Source organism: Pygoscelis adeliae, unplaced genomic scaffold (genome assembly GCF_000699105.1).
Source record: "Pygoscelis adeliae isolate BGI_AS28 unplaced genomic scaffold, ASM69910v1 Scaffold100, whole genome shotgun sequence".
NCBI classification, from domain to species: domain Eukaryota; kingdom Metazoa; phylum Chordata; class Aves; order Sphenisciformes; family Spheniscidae; genus Pygoscelis; species Pygoscelis adeliae.
Window position 1 is genome coordinate 2,232,390 of NW_008824034.1, and position 22,804 is coordinate 2,255,193.

Genomic DNA, 22,804 nt, shown 5'->3' on the forward strand with positions numbered 1-22,804 from the left:
CGGGGCTGTGATGAGCTTCGTCTGGCTTCGGCTAGTACCGTGACGGTTGTTAATCAGCGTGGGCTCGGTCGGTTTTTAAGATGTGTTTGTTCCTTTCCGAATCTCTCAAAACGCAGTTTTGAGCGCGGTAGGATGGGCAACTAGAGCGCGGTGTGTTTATAATAATGTAAAAGCAGGCCTGGCGTGGGCACCCAGCAAACCTGTAGAGGTTCAGAATGAGTCAGGAGGCTTGGTGTCTGCAGTGATTCCTGCAGAAACGTTTCCGTCCCATACCACTAATTAAGGGCAAATTATTCTGTCTGTAATTTGTAGAAAAGGCCTGTTCTAAAAATGCAAATGCAGCTCTACAGAGAAATTCCAGTTGTGCTTATAAAATCAAAACCAAACAGTCCTGCTTACCTAAGAACCTGGTTCTGCTACTATTTATGCATAGTATTAAACTTGAATATAGCAATAGCTTTTTTTGGGGACAACTTGTGAGATTTCAGTCTTGAACATACGTGTGGGATAGTTCTAGTTCCTGTTCGAGAGTTGCAGGATACTTTTACTGGTTATTAGTGTTCCTACTACACCATAACGAAGAGTGAATCATAAGGTAGTCTTTCAATTGAATTTGTATGAAATCATGGAAATTACATTTTAAAAGTGTCATTCACAGTCTCTTAATTATGGATTCTAAAATGATTCAGCATGAAGAGGCTTGATCAAATATGGTACACTTTCATGATCTAGTTCTTATATCGTAGGACCCAATTGTGGCGTGAACAGCGAGATGTATTCATAGCATATCTGTAAGATAAATGTGTGATATTCACCAAATTTGCATTTAATTCATTTTGTACGTTTCTCTTTGCGTTGCCTTTCTCTTCCCGAGTGTGTTACTCAGGCTTGCTCATTTTACAAACCCAGGTTTGTAACCCGGGCGTCTTGAGTGGGTATTTCACTTCTTTGGGCAGGGACATGCCCTGTCTTGCGCTGATTAAGCCATTGCAGATGCACCGCTCGATCTGTGGTGTTCGCATAAGGCTTTCTATTTTTTAAAGTTACGAGAAATTTTAATGTAGTTCCCACTCCTTGTTAATCCAGTTCACGCCAGCAAGTACCGCAGACCCCCTGGGTGTGAGAAGGGGAGGGCTGACTGCCTACACCTGCAATGATACTGCATAGCTGGAGTATCTGTGTAGTTGGTTGGTGGTAGAGCCCCTGTACCTCATCCTGTGTTTTGATGGGTCTGGAAACTTTGTCTGCCCTATCTTTCCTTTCATTGATATTTCATGAATGTTGAAGCATGCTGTGGCACCGTGCTCATATTCTATTCTATACCGACGGATTGCCCTGCCCACAAAAGTCCGTACCAGTAAAACATCTCACGTGTATAAGGGATGCGGAAAGGGAGGGAGGGCAAGATCTCCTGGATCTGCTAAAAGAAAAGTTTTTGAAATGTCTTTGACGTTGGATAAAATCACTGCGGGCCAAATAGATGTTAATCTACTTGTGTTAATCACAAACATATTTAGCCAACCTGGTATGCAGCTTAAATAATGATGGTGAGGACCAGCCTTTCTGGGTGATGGCATTGCTCAGCTTTTGTAGTTGGACAGAGGAATGTTTTTCTAGTTAGCCAGGCTGAAGTGGATAGGCTGATGGAACAGGAGGTGATAGCGTGGGTTTGTGTGGTGAATTTTAGAAGCCCTTTTTAAATTGTTTTGGCCATATTGCTGTGCTGTGCTGACTCATAGTTGTCTCAACCTACTTTTCACCAATATGTAAAATAAATCCAGATATGGAGACTGATTTCATGAGCTTGTTAAATTCTGGCTTACTCTTATTAGAGTAAAAAACCTGTTCTGTGGAGTTTGAGTCCTCAGTTGCTTTCCTTTAGCAACAGCATTAACTAGCTCTTTAAATGCAATTATGAGGGGAAAGAATGTTTAGTTTTGCAATGGTAGCGTTTTCACACAGGTCATTTTCCCATCTTGCACTGTCTCATTCCAACAGCGTGTCCAATATTTTTGGCATTCAGAGTTGAAAATAGTGAACAATGGAGTCTTGGGTATATCCATAATGTGTTTCCTTATTAAGCCTTAGTTTTGTGTGGGATTATCAACCTACAGTTTCTTTTTGACTCCTGTTTGTGCTGAAGTCCAATTGATTTACTTCTTAGTTTTGCTTATTTCAATTTACATGGAAGTTTAAATATCCCAACATATGGGAAATTATATTTTTAGTTCAGTGTATTTAAAAAAACAACCAACCAACCAAAAAAAAAAAGACAATTTACACACTACAGGAATCATGGCTCTGGGGTGGAAAGTGTTAATATTAAAATAGAGATGTAATTGTACTAACTGTATGTGGATTTTTGCCTTGCCATTTTTAACGTTGAATTCCCTCTGGTGTTGTTTATGGACCCTTAAAAATATTTTAAAACAGAATACTTCAATTTACATAATTATAACTTATTTCAGTAAAATCAATGTATAATGTTACTGACAAGCAAAGTGGAGATAGTTTTATGAGGCTTAAAAGAACTAAGCATTTTCCAGGACACATGATGCCAATATGTTTGCTGCTTTCTATTTGTTTTGTCCTGTTTTGCAGGTGGAACTTGACGTCTTGTGGAACGAGTGTAGCCAGCTCAGAGTGCAGTGAGGAGCTGTTCTCATCGGTTTCAGTTGGTGATCAAGATGACTGTTACTCTCTATTGGATGACCAGGAGTTCACCTCTTTTGATTTGTTCCCCGAGGGTAGTGTCTGCAGTGATGTCTCCTCTTCTATCAGCACATACTGGGATTGGTCAGACAGTGAGTTTGAATGGCAGGTAAACTAGTTCCACTGTAAATGTAAAATTTTGTATAGACTGTTGAAGTGCTGGGTTTAGCTTTAATTGGAAAGTCCTCAGCATTTGTTTCTTGGTAACTACTGAACGTAAGAGCAGATATCTGAATCTTCAGCATTAAAGAAAATGTTTTGTTCCATTTTATTCCAGAGTTCTTAATCTGGAGAAGAGACTGAAGGTCAGCTCTTCAAAGAGGGATGCTTACATATTATGGTAGTTTGGTTTTAGTGACCAACGTGTGTCTTGTAGCCATGAGCTTAGATCGTTTGTACTGAGGATCTGCCCTGCTGCTGAAATCTGGTTATAGATATCTGCTTCCAGTGATTTGGTCGTATTAAATCTTCCTTTGGAATGGAGCTGGCACCTAGGTAAAGTGTAGAAGCTCTTGCCATAGCCTATTTCCAGCTTTTTTTCTGTGCCAGTAAGAGTACAGAGCTCACTTTGTCTCACCAGGATGGGAAAAGTGTGAAGGTGAATCACGTCCTCCTTTTTCCTAGTCTGTATTGGATGCAGTCCTGGTCAGGTATCTCTCGTCTGTGGTAGTCTTTGTTCAGCAGTTTTTCAGTTGTGATATGCAAATCTTTTTATATGTTATAGACTTGACTTAAATCAACTGTGAATGTTGAACTTTGAAATAGGAAACGTGATGCTTCAGAATATACTGAGGAATACTTTTACATTTTGTCATAAAGCTTAGTCAAAGCATGTACAGAGTCTTCTAAGCGCAGTATAAGGACTGAAAACACTGATTTCAAGAAAGCGCAAATCCTGTTTCAGAAGATGCAAATGAGCTTAAGATAACATGGACTGAAATCAGCTCTGAATTTCTTACTGTTTTAGTCTAACTGCTAGTCTCTATGTGCGTTGTATCACAGAAGTTACAAGTGCATTTGTATAATGCGGCCGTAGGAACAACTCAGATTGGATCTCAAAGATTCAGAGCTTCGCTGAGTTGTGAATTTTTCATTGCCTGATAAACTCGGCGATTGTTTTGAACAGAAGCAATTTCCCATGTCTTAGTTAGCTGACGGCATGTTTGACTAGTAACTAGCCTTTTTTTGTTATTCTTTGTTTTTTAAAACAAGCATTTCTTAAGAGACGTGCTTGATTGGACTTGTAGAATTTTGGAAAGACTTTTTTGTGGCTCTTCATGGTGTTATCTGGCAGAATCTGAGCATGAGTAATCCAACTGTCACACTTTAACTGGAAGTACATTCAGAAATTGCATGTCAGTTGTATAAATGAAGCTAGCTAAAGTTCTGCAGTTGCTTCCAGGAAAATGACAGTGATTTTAATTGAATTGTCTTGTGTAATTATGGGGTGTGGTATAAATTACAAACCTACTTTGAAATGATCTTCTTTAAACTAGACTTACGCTTTAGGTTTGGATTGTAATGGACAATTTACACGGCTGGAGAAGGGAAATAGTTGAAATGCCACATCATTCTGCTGTTTTCTTAAGTGCAAATTTTTAAAAAGAGGATTGATAAGTAGAGAATAGTATGAATTGAGTTTGCTGCACTTGCTGTTGGAAGATTCAAAGGAGTACTGCAGGGTTATGAGTAATTATTAAGAAGCTGTTAGAGTACATAGATAAGCGATGCTTTACTGATTTGTTGGTATGTTTTGAATTGTTTGTAGTGTTAGAGTGACTTTAAATCTGCCTACTGTATTCTAAGGCTTTGTTCTTTCTCTTGCATATTACAAGTTGCCTGGCAGCGACATTACAAGTGGGAGTGATGTACTTTCTGATGTTATACCTAGTATTCCGAGCTCTCCTTGTCTGCTTCCGAAAAAGAAAAATAAGCATAGGAATCTTGATGAACTTCCATGGAGTGCAATGACAAATGATGAACAGGTGAAATTGACTTTTTTCCTATGTGAGAACTGTAACATACAGAAGAACTTTCAATTCTTAAAAGACTTACTGATTGCTGTAGGTGTAAATGTAGACCTGTGCAGCACTGCTTGATTCTTGAAACTAAATCTTCTTGTCTTTTGCATCTGTAGGAGGCAGTTTAATGTGTACTCAGGTTTTCACCCTGAGTTTTTGAGGATACTCAATGAGGCTAGAATCATAGGAAATGTGGTATATGAGCACATTTTATTCTGTTGGTCCTTCCTTTTTTCTGTCACTCATTTAGAATCAACAATACTTTAAAATGACATGCCTTTCTTTGGGTCCTAGGTTGAATATATTGAATATTTGAGTCGCAAAGTCAGTACAGAGATGGGCCTTCGAGAGCAACTTGATATCATTAAAATTATTGATCCTACTGCTCAGATCTCACCTACAGATAGTGAATTCATTATTGAATTGAACTGTCTCACAGATGAAAAACTGAAACAGGTGAGTTAAGGTTTGTACATATGACTTCGGCGTTTCAGCATCTGATATGTCTTGCAAAATCTCTTATGGAGTTGTGATCAAGTTTTATACAAAATCAATAGATGTAGGGAGATACATTAGAGCACAGTATTGTCAATGAGGGAAAATAGAGTTCAAAAGCATATTGTGTGTATTAAACCTTTATATGAAAGACTGTGGTTATATATTCTCAATATATGTTAAGCCTAAGCTGGCGTGTGTGTATTGAGTTGTGCTGTTGACCCACTACTGCTTATGACAAAGCGTATTCCACTTCACGACCATCAACTGGTTGAGGATCTTCATTTTCTCACTGAATATAAACTAGCATTTAAAACTCCAAAGGATTGGAATTCGTTGGGGAAGACCATAAATTTCATGTAAAAAGGGATATAGAAAAAGATGTTGCAAAATACAAATTATAACAAAGAAGGGTACCTGATTGGTATGGTAGATATATGCTACTGTCGTCTTAGTCTTTGTTCTATTGTGATGTGTTGTTGGGAAAAGATGCGGTATCCAAACAAGCGGGATTCCTCAGCGTTACTCTCTCTTTGTGATTATGATGAAGGTAAAGATTGAAAATGGAAAACATTCACTGCTTTTATGAGCTTGGCCTATTTCATATTTCAAACATTTTCTAACTATCATCTTAAAGTAGAAAAGTACTGCTTTCCTTACAGCCACTTTTGTTTGAGTACACCTAACAAAATAAAGGGTTTTGATACATTAGGTAAACAACTTAGTTCAGTTGAACTTGACTGATGTTCCTGTTTGGTGTTATAATAACTCATTGTTACGTAGTAGAAAACTTGGGGGACAGGAGGGGGGGAAAAAACCTCAAACCTTGTTACTTAGTTTTCTTCCTTCCATAACGAAGTTAATATTAACTTAGTTAAGTTCTCTTGGTGACTGCCAGATGGCTTGGGATTTAAGCAACCACAGCAAAATGTTTTAAAAGACTAACTGAACTGATCCAATAACTTGATCATTATTAATAGGCAAATTGTTTTTTCCATGAAAAGGAGTATCTCAGGCCAGTATTAGGCTTTAGTAATTCTGCTGCCTCTGTTCTAAAGGTGAGAAACTATATCAAGGAGCACGGACCTCGTCAACGGTCTGCAAGGGAAAGCTGGAAGAGGAGTAGCTACAGTTGTGCAAGTACCAGTGGTGTGAGCGGTGCCAGTGCCAGCAGCAGCAGTGCCAGCATGGTCAGCTCAGCCAGCAGCAGTGGTTCTAGTGTCGCTAACTCTGCTTCAAACTCGAGTGCCAACATGAGTCGAGCGCACAGCGATAGTAATTTGTCCACAAGTGCTGCAGAAAGAATCCGGGATTCAAAAGTAAAGTTTTTAATTCTGTACATGTGTATTAAGCTGTCTAACTTGTTAAGGTTGCTTATGGGGTCTTAACTGGGATATTTGTACTGAAGGAGCGTAGCTAGTAACAGAGGACCTGCTGAAGTTACCGGCTAAACCAATGCTGACTGTTTCCTCTGACATGACGATAAGGAATTTAAACTTGTGCTCTTCCTATCACTTCTAAGTGAAAGCCTGATGTTTCTATGTAGTAGATCTTCTCAATACTTCTGTTTAGATTAAGGTGAGTGGGGGTTGAATAAGGGCTTCTGCATCTAACTTAATTCTTTGAATGAACACACAGTTTTACCAAAAAAAATTTATTCAAGATTGATCAACCTAATCTAGGCATAATTTCTGGATAGTAAAGACTGTCTTGGTTGTGTTTTTTTTCCCAACTAGAAGTTTCATCAGGCTTTTTGAATCTTACTCAGTTTATTCTTCCAACATGTCTCATGAGATTTACTTGGTGAGGAGTGACCTATTGAAGCATGTTTCAATTAAAGTAGTACTGTGGCACTTGTCCTGTCTCCATAATTTCAATTTCAGGTGTGGAGGAGAGAAGTAGTTCCTGCTTGCTCTTCAACATCTCAGGTTGTTATTGTAAGACTGTAACATTTCCCCTGCAATAAAGATTCTTCTGATCAAAGACTCAGCTATGCAACATCACAGCGTGATGTTGTGCCTCATAACTCAGATGTGGTAAATGGTCTTGATATTTTAATATTAGATATGATTTTGGATGAACGTTTGCACCACCTCTGAGAATTCATTTTAGTTACTTTTCAGAGCAGACGTTATTTTAGAGGTTAACTTATATTTGCCAGCTTTAAAGGTGGTTTCTAATCTACAGAACAAAATCTTATTTTTTGTCTCTTCTGTATTTTGACAGAAACGTTCCAAGCAACGGAAACTACAGCAAAAGGCCTTACGCAAGAGACAGCTGAAAGAACAAAGACAAGCTCGTAAGGAAAGACTGAGTGGATTATTTCTTAATGAAGAAGTGCTCTCTTTAAAAGTGACTGAGGAGGACCATGAAGGAGATGTGGATGTTTTAATGTGACAGGGGTGAATTTATCAGTGTTCTTTCTAAGCCTTAAATGTATTATCTTTATTGTTTACATATATTTCTTGACCAAATTTTGATTAGTGTTAACAGTATAAACCAGATCTTTTCTCAAGTGTAATTTTGGTAAGAAGGTCTAAGTATTGAGGAACTTCAGCTTTTTGAGACTAATTTTGCAACAAAGACTTCAGAAACTTAACTGACTTGTGAAAAGCTGCTGAATAGATACAATTTTAAGGAAACTTGAACTTGGCTAACGTGCTAAGTTACTTGCAATACATAAGTCTAGGGATGCTTTTGGATGACACTAAGCATGCCTTACTATGCTTCAGCTTTTTTGTTTTTTCCAACTTAGAGTTAATATTACACTTGGCTTGTTCTGTCTTCCTTTCTCATTATTAGGAAGATTGTTTAGCATGAGGAAAAAATCTTTAGTTCTATAGGGCTCTCTTCAGTCTTGCTCTTGGATCATACAAAATTGAAGTACTGTGATAAATCCTTTTCTAGAAGTTGCGATTTAACTCAAACTACACAGAAAGCAAGAAGCAGGACTTCTAATGCAGGGAATCTGTAACACAAATAATGCTTAATAATGTAGTTCTTTAGGAAGCAATTAGAATTCAAAAAAACAACTTGCAAGCTTAGTCTTCAGAAAGTTATTTTGCTGCTCAATATCTTATAGTATGATTGTTACTGATGGCTGACCAGTACATCCCTAGTATTGCTATGAAAAGATTAAAATAACATCTTTATGCATTGAAAGTACACTAATCTGCAATTAAGTTGTCTAGGACACTACTTAGAATAGTTAAAAATGCTACTGGAAACAGAAGTGCAAACAAGTGGCACGCAACTTTGGTGGCTTTTTTCCCCAGAAGCGTATCTAAATAGATCATGTTGTTGGCAAGAGAACTTAATTAATGCACCTGTGCTTCTTAATTGTATGTTTAGCTGAGGATGTGTCTTCTGTGTGGGTTGTTACACCATTACATGTTTCAGAATTCTCCTTTTGTTGTCTATCTGCTTTTGAAATTTCTCTTGCTAAGAAAATGAGGTAAATTCGTGGCTTTCAGGTAGGGAGGCAAAAGAAATTTTAACCTGTTTCCTAATTCTGACAATCTGTAAGGTGACTTTTGTCTTTATCTTGGAACTACTTGTTACAGAACTCCTCCCCCCCCCAACTGAGATGAAAATGATACTTCTAAATTTCAACATGAAACTTAAAAGATTATAAAAGTACTTTCTAGTTCTGAGTTTAGGAAGTAATTTTTCATTACTTTGATTTTGCTCTTGTGAATTAAGGAGTTTGGCAGTTTAGTGTGACCACAGGTGCCTGTAATTGCAGGATATAGCCCAATCCTGCAGAATTGCACGATCAATTTTATATAGGACTATTTACATTCATTTTGCATGTCCTGCACAGACTTATTAGCCCTGACAGCCGAAGTATTTTTCTTTCGGAAGTGGTGTTTCTTGTAGCCTCAAAATAAACTGACCAGTAAAATATCTGAACAGTGGCCTCTAAAAGGGCTTTGATAAGAAATACATGAGGTCCGTAGTCAAACTAGTATGTGTGAACTTAGTCACTCTTACTGCTGCTAGACAACAGGTACCCAAACTTGGCCATTGACTGATTAAAAGCTATGTAATGTCATTTTAAACTTGACTGTTAGCTGTCCCATATGGCCAGTTATTTGGCCACTAACCAGAAGTGACTGTTACCTGTCAATATTTGTTTGCATTGCACTATAGCTGGTTGATGCCTCCCTTCCTCCTGTAGAAACAATACCAAAAACTTCTTAACAGAATACAAGTTACTGAGAATTCAGATTGACTTAAATTTGGAGCTTCTTTTAAATATCTTGGATGGAGGAAAAAAATTGAAGTGCTATCAATTCAGCTAATTTCAGGGTGCAGTTGTTGAACTCTTGCAATTTACCATGGCTGTAATGGATCAATTCTTCATGAAACGTTTCACTGTGTGTACACTGTCACAGTTCAGGAGAACCTTTATTTTTTGCAGTGATTTTGAAATGTGAGTATTTTTTTTCTCCCTGAAGAAAAATGCACACTTAATACTGTAGAGAATTGAGACTCTGAAATGAATTGTAAGAAAGGTGCAATATCTCAGCATGGTGGAGCAAGAAAGTGTGTCACTTTATTCTGTTTCAGCAACTCTTCAGAGTTTAAAATCCCTCAGGCTTTGTTGAGAGAAGACCTCCTCATTTTGATGAAGTACAGTTCTTTTTGGTCACCTGTCTACTAGCTTCCAGAGATCATGAAATGAGGGAGGATAGTATTTCCATCCTCATCTTAGTGTGGGCATGTCAATATAAATTAATGCAAGTGATTAGATAGCTCCAGTTGCTCATCTGTTACGTTGGATGAAAAGGTCCTGGGTGCCACAGTAGCTGATTGTGGTATGTCATCTCCAGCTGGGTACCTCAGTCACTGTGTGACAGTTACAACGATAGAAGAGAGTGGATTTCCAGGGGTTCCATGGTAATAATTTATAGCTCTGTAATCTTGTAGTCCCAGGATGCTTATCGCCTAAGAATACAAAATTCTGAAGGTTCTGCTAAGAATGCAGAATAACATCTTGCTTACCTGAATGTTGTCTTTGCCAAGTACTTGGCATCTCAGAGAATCAGGCCTGAAGTAGCTGTGGGATTTGAGAGTTCTCACATACTTCCACGTGTTTGGGTTTTTTCCCTTTTCTCTTCACATCCTTCTCAGAACTAATGACACGCTCATTTTGTGGAGGGGGGAGGTGTTTTTATCAGATTCTTGTCTTTCCCTGCAATATGCTGTATGCTTACCCAGGTAAGTGGTTGAGTCACCGTCCCTGGAGGTATTTAAAAGACATACAGACATGGTGCTTGGGGACATGGTTTAGTGGTGGACTTGGCAGTGCTAGGTTTACAGTTGGACTCGATGATCTTAAAGGTCTTTTCCAACCTAAATGATTCTATGATTCTATGAATTTGTATTGGATACCCGTGGCATTAGTCAAACAGTTGGAATTTTACTTAAACCTGGTCTTGCTGATTCAAGTGTTGGCCATTGTGGCTACGGCTTTGTTTTACAGGAAGTTATCTACAGATTATTAGGTTCAGATAGATAAGGAAGAGTAACAGACTGCTAAAATCATGCATTCTTATTAGTGCTTTTTCAAAAAAGAATCAAATGTCTGCTTTTTATTCATAGATAAAAAATGTCAAGCTTAAAAGCAAAACAGAGACAAACAGGAAAAAGCTCATAGTTGTATGGCTCCATGGTACTGAGCTGTATATCTAGGTGCTTTGTACCTACTGTAATATGAATGTAATCAATTTACGCTCTGTAACATTAACGGTTTGCTTCCATGGTAACGTTTTCTCTAAAAAGGCTTAGAAGGAGCACTGAAAGTCTGATTGCAATAGGACTGTAAACAATAGAGAACATTCTTTTCTAATATGATTTTAAATATGAGGAAGAAAGCTAGCTGCCTGACAAACCTGTCTAACTTTTGTGTGTGTATCTAATGTCATCCTTTGTCTCTGTTAAGATATTATCTATTTTTCTTTATCTGGGAAACTGATTAAAAGATGGTTATAGTATGCTCAGTATGGGGTGCTTACTAAGAAGAGCAAGAAAAGTCTTTGCAAGACTTTCCTGGGCTTAACTCATAGTTCTCATATTGTGGTTTGAAACCTGTGAAGATCATTCTCTGGGGAAAAAACAAACCAACCAACCTGCTTGAACTTACTCATATGCATTTACATCAGAGTGCATATACAATACAGAAACATAAAAATGGCAGTATTTACTGTTCATCTACGCTGAATGGCCTGAAGCCATCTGTTTTCTCCTAACGCTCTTTTAGCTTTGAAATCAGTTGATGCATTGGTCTACAAATATTAATAAACCTGACTGTTTTGGGGGGCTCTTGAAGTTCATTCTTACAAGCCAGATTTTCATGGCAAATGTAGTTAGATTTATTGGTTTAATGCTCTTTAGCGTACTGATCTTGCAGTTCTTGGGCATAGAAAAGACAAGTCAACATGCAATTTCCCATTTAAGGATTGCAAAGATAGTTTATTCATCTACCAAGGGCAAATCCTAGTAATATTCAAAGCTTGTCTATTTTGACTGTTAACTCTGAATCATACGTGCATTCTCTCTCATCTGCCTAACTTTTAAACATTTCCAAATTACAAATAAATTCTTCAATGAAAAAAAAAATTGTAATGTTGAAGCCTTGAATATAGTTCATAACCAAAGCAAGGGGAAAGTGGGGTTTTGTGATTGATTTTTTTTTTTTTTTCCTCCTTTTTTGGGGGAGAGATGGGGGTATAGATTAGAGTATATGGTACTGCTTAAATTAAGGGTTTTTTCCCCCAGGTTCTCTGCTAATTCTATTGCTAAAATGCACTTTTGTATAGAAAACTGTCCTCTGTACATTCTGTATCTACTTTCCACAATGTTTATAGAGATTTTTCTGAAGTTGTGAAGGATTTACTGAAAGCTGCAATGCTGGTGACTGATGCTGTTCACTTCAAGTTTTCATTGTATCTGAAAATAGTTATGTGCATATTGAAGTACAGGTTGGAATTAAAATTGATGACATACCACATAGTTTCATCAGAATATCTTTGCTATCTTCTTCAGAGCAGAGGGATTCGTATATAGGGCTTGCTTACTCACTGTTCATGCAGAAAGTACAAATAAAGTGGCACATGTTAACTGTTCTTTGTGACAGAAAGCAAACCAGTCCCTCCTTAACTAGTGTTGTTTGTTATCCACAAAATCTGATCAGAATTGTTTCATAGGAAAACAATTACTTGTAAATGATATAACCCAAGATCGTGTACTGAAAGCTGTCTGTCCTTAGTTTTGATTTCTGTGCCAGGGGATTTTTTAATATATATGCTATGTACTATATAGCTATGGGCATAGGAAGTCTAATCACTTTTGTTGCCAGCAATAACTCTGAATCTTCTTCTGCTGTCACCCTCAGTACCCATAGCTGTCAAACCACCACCTATCATGTGACGTTTAAAATCCCTAATAGGACTTACAAGCTGACAACCTACCACATTCTTACAGCTCATCATGCAGGCACCTGTGTGTCACTGTTGTAAATCCAGATCTCGTTTGCTACAGCAGAAGCAGGTATGCTCGGGGATTCTGGAAGCTGCAGCGATGCACACCAAGACATGCCGCACCAGCAAGGACACGGCAGCGACGATGGCTTTGCAATCACCAGCGTTTGAGTAGGCGACAGTGAGGACACTTGCCAGCCTGTATATTCTGTATTGCCCCTGAACCAAATTTGCCTTCTGCAATACTGAAGTTTCAAGTGTAATATTATGAACATTCCTTTTCCCCCTTGGAATCCAGGAGAAAAAATCTGAAAACCTGAGAAGAGAATAGCTGGCATAAGGATGTATTCTTCAGCGTTCAGAAAGTCTCCTGCAGCATCTCAGGGATATAAACTGCCTTGTTCGTCCCAGCTAAGGCTCATCAAACACTTGTGGAAGTTGATTCTCATCAAATACTTACAGCAGTTAAAATTGACCAAATGTTACCATCCCACCCTGTTTCTGTAGATACTGAAGGATGGAGAGGGACAGATGAGGGCAGAAACACTGCATGTCACAGCAAGTCTTGTCAAACTGTCAGAGACCTTTAATTGTTGTGAAGTCTGCGACTGAGAGGCAGCAGAATGTAACCGCAGAAGCTATTGCTCTTGTGGTGCTTTGCCTTCGCTTCACCACCCTGCTTGTGTTTTTGTCTGTTTTCACCCAAAGGTGAGAGTGATGGTGCAGAGTGTTTTGCAGCAAAACCAATTGAAATGTTGCCAAGGACCTTGACCCGTTGTGGTGGTCGCTTGTAGTAAGGACTTACTGCTTACTGGATAGCGCTAGAAGCTGCAGGGAAGTTGATGCTTATGCTTTCTGAACCACAGGATCTCAGTGAGTGGGTCTGCTGTGCTTTGGACTTCTGAACTTTCCCAGTAACTCCCGTTGCAGCAGTTCATTACCGAGATAACAAGTTGCACGGATGAGTTGTTATACCTCCTGGCAAACAGCTGCCTATCTGTCAAGTGAGGTCATGCGGTCACAGCTAAACACTGCATGTATAGATCTCTTATTATCCCTCCCTAAACACTTCTTCATTTATCTCTCAAGCATATTAAGTTTCACTGCAATGAGAAAGTCTCATTTGATGGCCAAACACTATTTGGGCACAAGCTGAAGCAAAACTTCCACACTGGCAAAACAAATTGATAAACTTCCTTTACTAAATTGATGGGGAAAGATGGCATTGGCTATGACTTTGCTGTCCTCTGTTCTCTCTACTACTGGCCTGAACTGTACTCTTGATCCAAACATTTCCCAGTTACAATTTGGTTTCCTGAGATCCCTTGTAGGTGCTCCTAAGTATCCTGTGTCCTACCACGTGGAAAACATTTTTTCCACCTCCTTCCAGAACATTCATCTCTTGTAAATGGTTTCTCTGGTGCTGAGATCGAATTTAAATTCAAATCCGCATTTCTGATCAGAGACCTCATTTCATGCTCTTTTCTACATGCTGCAGTGGCTTGCACTTGGCAGCATCACTGGTGAAAAAAGTTGGTTCTCATAATGTAGACCATATTCCTGAGGCTTACGTGTGAGAATTCATCTTGGCTGTAGAGTCTTTCTAATACTACTTCAGTTGAAGTACCTGCTGTATTGCTACAAAGTTTGTCGAAGAAAGATTTATTGCTGTAGCTGAAATTTAGAGTTTGACCACCAATTTGCTGTCATGTTAACGGGAGGCGAGTAACTCACCCATGTGTATTGCCACTAGAGGGAGCACTGTAGTCATCTTACTCGCCTTTGCGACTACAGCTGCCAACGTCGCTTTGCTCCTAACGCTTTCCTTTATTCTGTTACGTCCTATTAAAAAAATATTAGGGGGAATTTGCTTCTCCTCTTATGCTGTTTTTGAAGGAGGAATCTGTCTGTTAAGAGTTAGTTTTACAATAATAACATTTCCAATGACTAAGCAAAAATTTGCTTTTTCTAAGCAAATTTTTTCTAAGAAAAAATGCTTTTTCTGTTTGTGGTGATTGCGAATTCCTGCCTGGTACTGCTTATTGCAGTCGGAAGATGGATGTATATTCCTGTTCAGTGTTAGCTTTTGCATGCGTACTGTATTGCTGCTTTAAATTTCCTGGTCTCTGTTTCAAATTCAGCCTTCCTCAATGTGGGCTGAAAATTTTGCAGTTGAAAATACTAGATGATGATAGAAAACAAGCAGTCAGCTTTTAATGTGCTAAGTCTCATAACGTAGATACCTGTCTGTCCCTGGGAGGCAGGGCGAGAAGGTGTGGCTTGACTAGCTTTATTTTTTGAGTAATAACTTCTGAATAGGGCTTTGGGGCTTCCTTTGGAGCAAAGGAAAATACTGCTTCAATGGGAGCTGTTCTGTAGTTAAGTCTTCCCCCCCTCCCCCTTTCTACTTGTCTGACAATTATTGCTACCTTTAAAAAAGCGTATAACGTGTATTATAACTGCAGAGAACGTGTGAGGAGTTTTCCCTGGAATCTCAGGTTCATTCTTGGAAGTCAAGGTTTTAATGGTCCTGTGTGGAATTAGGAAGGCTTTGAGCACTTGATTGTGATTGTGCAGATACGCTCGTGACTCATCGTCTTCTATCTCTCTGTCAGCAGCTGTCACAAAACCAAAATGCAAAAAGAAATACAAGTTCTAGTCATCAAGTGAAATACTTATTTAGACAGATCTTTGCCTAGTGTATGGCTTATGAGGTCTTTGGTTTAAAATTGTCACGTTACTATAGTAGAGAGATACTTTCTCATGTTCAGCTGGGACACTGCTGTCAGCAGGCCTTGAGCATGCTGGCTGGTTGCAGGGTGATCTGAGGCAGCTTGCTGGAAACAGCGTCTGGTCCTTTCATTAGCCGTGCTCCCTTAAGAAAAAGCAGTATCTTCTCAATTCTAAGTTCTTTTCACAGAAGCATCATCATGCAAATCCTATGACCCAGCGACATTCACCTTCACAGCGTACTTGGCTGCTCTTTCTTCAGTGTTGGGAGAACTGGTGTCAGTGGCCTAGTACTTGTGAAATCCTGGACTTCATAAGCACGTGCACTGTACTTCTCCTGATTGCTACAGCGCGGCCTTGCAAGAAGACGGGATGCTTCTAATCACATCAGTCGGTTAAATATTGCCAACTGAGTTTAATGAGCTGCATTATACCGGTATATCGTCAAAGTGTAAGTTGCCTTATGTCTAGCAGCAGTATGCTGCTTCTGCTGTGGAAGACTTGGGGTGGCTTGGCGCTCAAATGCAGTTTTCCTTTGAAAATGGGGAGCTGATCTGAAGGGTTGTTAGTTCCTCTGTGACCGTGGTGTAAAGTTTCTCGTGAATGCTTTGCTTATCCCTCCTTATTGATGGCTTGTAAATGGGGAAAAATACAGAGCAAATGGCCCAAAAGCTGCGGTGCCAAGTTCAAAACAGCACTTTAACATCTGTATAGATACCCGTCTGTAACGTGGCTCCTGTGAAGGTACGCTTCCTACTCAGACTCAGTAGCAGATTCTTAAGTCATTAACTCTAGAATATCTCCCCTAGGGAAAATGTGTTGCCCAAATAATCTTGAAAGGAGGGAGTAAAGTTTTAAATGATGATTGCAGAGTAAAGAGCTTTAAAATGTGACATATAGCTGTTAATGTCTACATAGCTCTCTTAACTTCTTTTTCTTGTCACTTAGTCCCCGTCTATACTTCCTGAAAACAGTAAGTAGCAAGTACAAGATGGCAGTTCATCATAGGAGTTGCTGAAAAGATATTTTTAATTCATTGTAGACCCTCCTAGTTATTTAGGTAATTATCATTTCCTGGTGTTCGTTTCCGTTCTTAGTTAGTTAAAAGGCAGTTGATTTAGTCCTTGCTTTCCTTGTTCAGTGTAGAAATAGATTAGTCACAGGGTTTTGTTTCACCTTCCATTGTGCATAGTAGGAGCAAAAGAAGAGCTGAGACAAGTTCATTTTAATAGCTGGTCAATTTTCATGTATGGACAACTTCTTTCAGACATAGTTTAGATCACTTTGTAGGGTTGATGTCTCCTGCTCTCAAGAGAGATCTAAAGGTGTAATGCATCAATTACTATCTTGAGGAGCACTGGAAGTATGCAAGAACTGTTAATGACAGGTGTATTCTTCGAGCAATAAATGCTCCACATGCAGGACAGTTTTGTGCGTGTCCAAAGATCTTGTACTTGACCTTTTTCCTAAGCCAGAGCACAGTGGTGTGTTCACTACCTGGCTGGAACTTTCTGGCAAGAGCAGTGTGAGCTGCTTAGCGGTTACTATAGATTATTTTTGCTTAGGACCTCGCAACTCTTGGATGGTTCTGCTTGGCAACTCCTCTCCGCTCAACTAGAACACAGAGCAGCCTGGGGACCTCGCCACCACATCCCTTCATTAACACTGCTACATTGTGGAGAAGCTAACTGCAGTCTCAGTGTAAGCCTGGTGTTTTCCAGATGGCGATGTGATTCCTAGTATTACAACTACCGCTCAGCACAGCAAAAACTTTGTGTGTGTTAGGAGGGTCTAAAAGCTTGTGAATTGTGGCTTTCACCATACAGTCACGAGTATATTCATTATATTCAATTAATGACTCCCTTCTGAGTCACTTCTGAATACTAAAGTTGATCAAATTGTTATGTATTTATTTAATGTTCTTTAAATCATGTTTGATATTCAGCCAGCTCTGCTTTGAAATAGTCCCTGTCTGGTAGTTCAGGGATCCAGAGTCTGTCACGTCTAGGACCGGTACAATCTTTTGCCCTGGAAAATTACCCTTTGTAGGTTGGAAATGATCACTCCAGAAACAATTTATATTGACAGATTAGGTAGGCAGATAAAGATATGTGCATAAGTCTACGCAAGTATTTAATTTCATTAAATTCAAGGTGAGAAAAAAAGCATTATGGTGCTAGCAAGCCTTTACGAAGTTTGAAAGAATATTTTTTTCTGCTTAATATTTAAATAAGGTGAATTTATTTACCAAATAGAAAGTATTCACAGTGTGTGTATGACTTACAAACATGTCGCTCAACAAATCCATGCACTTCCTCCTGAAACAATTTAGATCATAAAACTGTTTGTAGAAGTTACAAATGTTAGTCAACCGAAAATGAAGCAGTCTAAAATCTTAGTACAAACCCATTTGTGGACTGATAAACCCATTTGCAGACTGATAAAATGAGTGTAATTTATGGTCTAGGTACCTTATTGGCATATGTATTAAAATTCTGGTATATGTCTATTTTTCTTAGTATTGCATTAGCTGTAATTTCTATGTAATGCTTCAATTCATTTATATATTTACACAACACGCTATCAGATAAAAAAGTGCCAAAATGTGTATAAGGAGGTCATCACTTTAGCTTAATTGTGCACAAATTTCCTGCGGACTCTGATGCTTAAGACCAATAACGAGACTGCTACAGCTAGAATAAACGCATTAGCCTATAAATTTAGAGCTTCTACCTGCTTTGCAAAGGGAGAATCATCTCTAAATGAGCCTAGTAACATTGATTTGTGATTAATCATTTTACTTAGTGACTCATCTATGATCACAGTACAACAAAAATGTCATGTTTGCTTAGTGGCATTAACTCCATTTATCTTCTCTGCATTCGGAGAATTGCCTTGTTGTCAATGTGGGACTGGGAATACAGCTGAACGGTACTATTGTTAAAGGACTTATGATGTCAGTTTACCTAAAGCAGAGTATAGACAAAAAAGAAAAAAAAAATTTTTTTTTTGGTAACCATTCCCTTCCTTGAAACTTAATTATTCTGCTTGGTCAAGCCAAACCATTTGCAGTAATGATCTTGCATCTGCAAAACAAAACTAATTTAACCTCGAAAATCAGTATTATTCTAGTTGCTTCTGAATTTTTCTTTTTAAGGCCATCTCTGCAAGTTAACAAGTACTCTTAACTCTGTGTTTGAGACTATTTTGCTTTACATTTTGCAGAGTAAACCCAGCCCTTGCTCATTACTAGAATTTTTGGCTTTGCCGTGTTAGCACTGCATTTCTAGTTGGATGCCATCAGAATGGTTTTCGAAAAATGCACTGCTAAAGAGTGTTTATGGAAAGTGATAGTCACCGTCTCTAAGAAAACTTTTCTTAATTGCTTTATGTTAAGAAACCGTAAACCCTTGCAGCACCCCATCTCCCAAGAGAAAAAAAGTCTAAAAGGAGCTATACTGTTCTTTGCTCAGACTTGCATTGCTCAACAACAGGAATCGACACGTTAGGATATTTTTTTTTAACAGCATCCCTTATTCAACAATGTCAGAATGGCGAGGGTCTGCCTCCCGAGTCCAGCAAACAGAGTACTGGGTCTGGAAAGGAGACACCTAATGTCTCGTGGCTCATGTCTTGTTCTTTTGCTCTGTCTCTTGGCAGTGTGCTTTGTTGCTATTCCTCTTTACTATTCAGCTGTTGTGTCAAAAGGGAAGCTTCTTTCTTCAGACTTACCTCTGCTGCACTCAGCATTGCAGCACCGCAGACTCAACCAGGGCATCTGCTCGTTACCAAAAGTAAAGACCGAAGGTGAAGGTGAGTCGTACTTGTACCATGCTTCAGAATAACAGAAATGCCCACTGTGAACACGCCTGGAGAAGGATGGGGGTGTTAAGAGTACAAAACATTGTAAAGGTTTCCCAGCGAAACAAAATGTTGAGTTGGATGATTACTGCTATAATAATTGGATATTGTGTTTCGTGACAGAAGTCTAAAAAGGCTTTGCTGAGGTAAATATGCCCTGATTAGGTAGTACTGATGATTATTCCGATACTGGGGAAATATCTATATAGTCTATAATTAAGCTACTTTTACACCATGTAGTAGAGCAGGCAGAAGGCACCGTGTAATTCATGTTTTCTGACATGTAGGAAATATCGAAATGAAATAACAGACTGCATAATGTAGGGCAGTGCTGAAAAGGAAAAAAAAAAAGTAATTACTCACTAGACAAAGATTGTTGATTTTGTTCGGGTCTCTAGAGAGATGTTCTTAGCAAAACAAAACCTGGCAAGCCACCTCTGTAACGGAAGGTTGAAAAAGGTTAAGTTACAAACACTGATATAGCTAGATGCTATCTTATCCAAAATGATATTTTTGCTGATCTGTGTACATTGCTAAGGTGATAAAAGGATTCATGCTGAGTATTGGATCTGAGAAAAGGAAAAAACCCAACCTAACAACCCTCAGAGGAAACTTGGGTTTGAAGAGCAATATGTACAACCAGAAGGTTTAGTGAGGAGGAAGAATTCACACCTGCCCTGTGTTGCCTACTCAGTGTCTAAAAAGTCTGAGTTAGATCTCTGCACCAGGAAATTACTTTTAAAAAAATAATTAATACTTGCATGTAGGCATAAATATAGCTGGCCTCTGGCTATGGATTTAGAGGGTATGCGTTCAGGGTTTCTTGTGATTATGGAAGCTGAAAGTTATCTTTAAAGGAAGAGAGACAGTCCTGCAATTTCATAATGGCATCGGTGAAGCTTTAATAAAAGCATTCGCTATCTACAGTGGACGCTTGCAACCTTGGATAATGCATCTGGAGAAGGGCATATCAGTGCGATAACACTTGAATTTAAAAAAGAGCCAAGGACTCGTTGCTTCTTCTGTGGTAGTGGTGTTTTTGCTTTAACTTTACTACTGAGACTGCCTGCCTCTGTGCAGTTTAGTGATGATCAATGTGAACATGCTGGAACTGTTTACATGAAGTAAGCCGAATCATTCAACCTAATAATCATTTGTTTGACTAAAGCCTCTTTAGAGCCACTTGTGATCTGATGACTAACGTGGCACAAAGATGTTAATGCTCAGTGTATACATAAATCATTAACTACTTAATTTGGATTTGGAAACCTGAGGCAACAGAATGCTCCATGGAGAAGCAGCTATATTTATCTCTCTCCATCCTGAACCACCTGTCTCCAGAGACCTGGAATGCTTTTGTAATGGCTGAACTATATCTAGGTCCTCTGTTCCAGAAGCAAACAGCAGTTTTACAAGCACAAAAGCATGGAAAACTAGGATCTGTTCTGCTGAGACAAGAAAAATTAACTTAAGCAGGAAGATCTAGTAATCTAGGTGGATTTTTTCAGTACTGCCAGAAAAATAGGTAAATGTTAAGAAGAATCTGAGGCCAGCTATATAGATTTTTTTTCTTTTTTTTAATATTTTTGGAGGTGGTCTAGGTAAGAGTGCTTGTGGAAGAGAAAAAGGAGTTTTGGTCCCTATTTAACTCCATACAGTAGGATCTGATGTTTTAAGGTCAGACCTGAAAGCCCCACTTCAGCAATATTTCAGCCCATTCCTGAAGGCATATTTAACTACATTTCTTCAGTGCGGTGTATTGGCACCGATGAGGGAAGTGTACCTTCCAAACTGATAAGCTCACCTAGCTAGATGCATGCGATGTGAACAACTTCCTGCCATTCAGAGCCGACTTTTCCTCTTCTCGTCACTGTTATCTTGTTCCTTACCCATGGTTATTTATTAAAGAGCTGTGTCCCACCGACTAAAATACCATGAAGAATATTATTGATACTGGAGCCTAATGGAACATGTGCAAGGGATTCTGTGTTTGTGCTGGTGCAGGGCAATAAACTTTAACCATGATAAAGGGAATTTTTGAGACTAGTTAAATTTTTAGATATAAATTGGTAGCGAGAGAGATAAGCATTTCTTACTGATGTCAGTGAAAGAACTCCATCCTCTGAAGCTTTTGTTCATCTTATGTTACTTAAATAGGGTTAGGTGGGTGTATTTAAGTATGTTGCACACACAGAGCACCAAAGCTGCTTCTGTACCAAAGCTGGTTGATTCTGTGTTCGTTCCTGCAAGTCCAAGAAGTGTTATTGCCCCAGTTCACAGAGGGGAAAACGGAAGATGCTGTGAGCTAACCCGGATCCTGCCACATGTTGAGCAGAATGGGATGCAGGAGCCTCCAACCTTCTTTCCGACTTATCTATTCCTTCTTTCATACTACAGTACTACCAGATTGGACCTTTTCTTCTTCGAGTTGTTAATTTGATCCTCTTGGGTAAAGAGTATGGTAAAGAGAATCTACTGGCATGTTGCCTTTTTGTTTTTTTTCCCCCCCCAATTTGAGCCATGTTGTCACTCTGTGTTGTTAATGATGAGTGTGACTGTTTCAGGAACAAGTATTTTGTTTGGTATTTCAGTAGTATGTTGTTTAACTGAATGGAAAGCTCTGTCCACCAAATCTGAACGTTAGACAGGTTTCCTATTTAGTAAAGCAGACATTTTAGAAATTATGTTGTTTTAAACATCAGGTGGACTCACTCAGAGAAGCATTACTTAAATATTTAATGACAGCTTATCTTAAAGTGTTTGATCTGTCCTAGATAAAATGTTTGCTTCATCTTTAAATATATAGCACCCTCCTCTTTTAGATCTTTATGGTAATACGAATTTGGAAAAGTGATATGCAAAAACAAAAAAAAATACAGTGTTGGAGGGCAAACAGGAACTACCACATGCTTCAGAGAAATCAAAATCACTTCAATACAAGGGTTTTAGCAATGTGCTCGTTTAGCTTAAAAGCTGGAAAGTGAAGTTTAAGGGGCAAGTCAATATTCTCACAAGGACTTGTTTTACTTCGTGATATAAAAATTGGAGATTACTTGTCAGCTACGTTGGTTTTTAAAGTCTGTTTTTACAGTGAAGGATATATATACTTTGGAAGAAATAGTTCTTTTTCAGGGATAGCATTTTAATGTTATTTCAAATATTGAGTGAAGAAAGCTCCAAATAATTTAGTACAATAAACCATTGCTATGTTCAAGACAGTAATATAAGGGTTATTTTTGTTTTTTACAGTTGCTAATAGCAACTTATGTAGCGAACATAAGTACAGCAATTTAAAAGGACACTGTGGTAATGTGAATTTCTTCAAGTAGTTAAATACTAATGTCCTTCACCAGAACATCAATGTCAGCTCTGCTCCCAGTCAAAAAGCAAAGGACAAATGAACTTACCATTTTTATTTGCTTTTTTTGAGTGGGAGGGTTTTCAGAAAACTGACAGTAGCCAGTCTAGCCTGTAATTTTAACTTGATTTATTTGAATTAGT

General features: G+C 38.6%; 1 protein-coding gene across 1 annotated transcript; it reads left to right on the top strand.

The window, feature by feature from the left end:
- The first annotated feature begins 690 nt into the window (after positions 1–690).
- Positions 691–10,498, top strand: FAM199X (family with sequence similarity 199, X-linked). Its single transcript, XM_009331336.1, has 6 exons — positions 691–713; positions 2,602–2,821; positions 4,548–4,697; positions 5,028–5,189; positions 6,287–6,547; positions 7,455–10,498. Exons 1-6 carry the CDS (start codon positions 691–693, stop codon positions 7,623–7,625), a joined length of 987 nt encoding a protein of 328 aa, XP_009329611.1. The 3' UTR covers positions 7,626–10,498.
- The last annotated feature ends 12,306 nt before the right edge of the window (positions 10,499–22,804 follow it).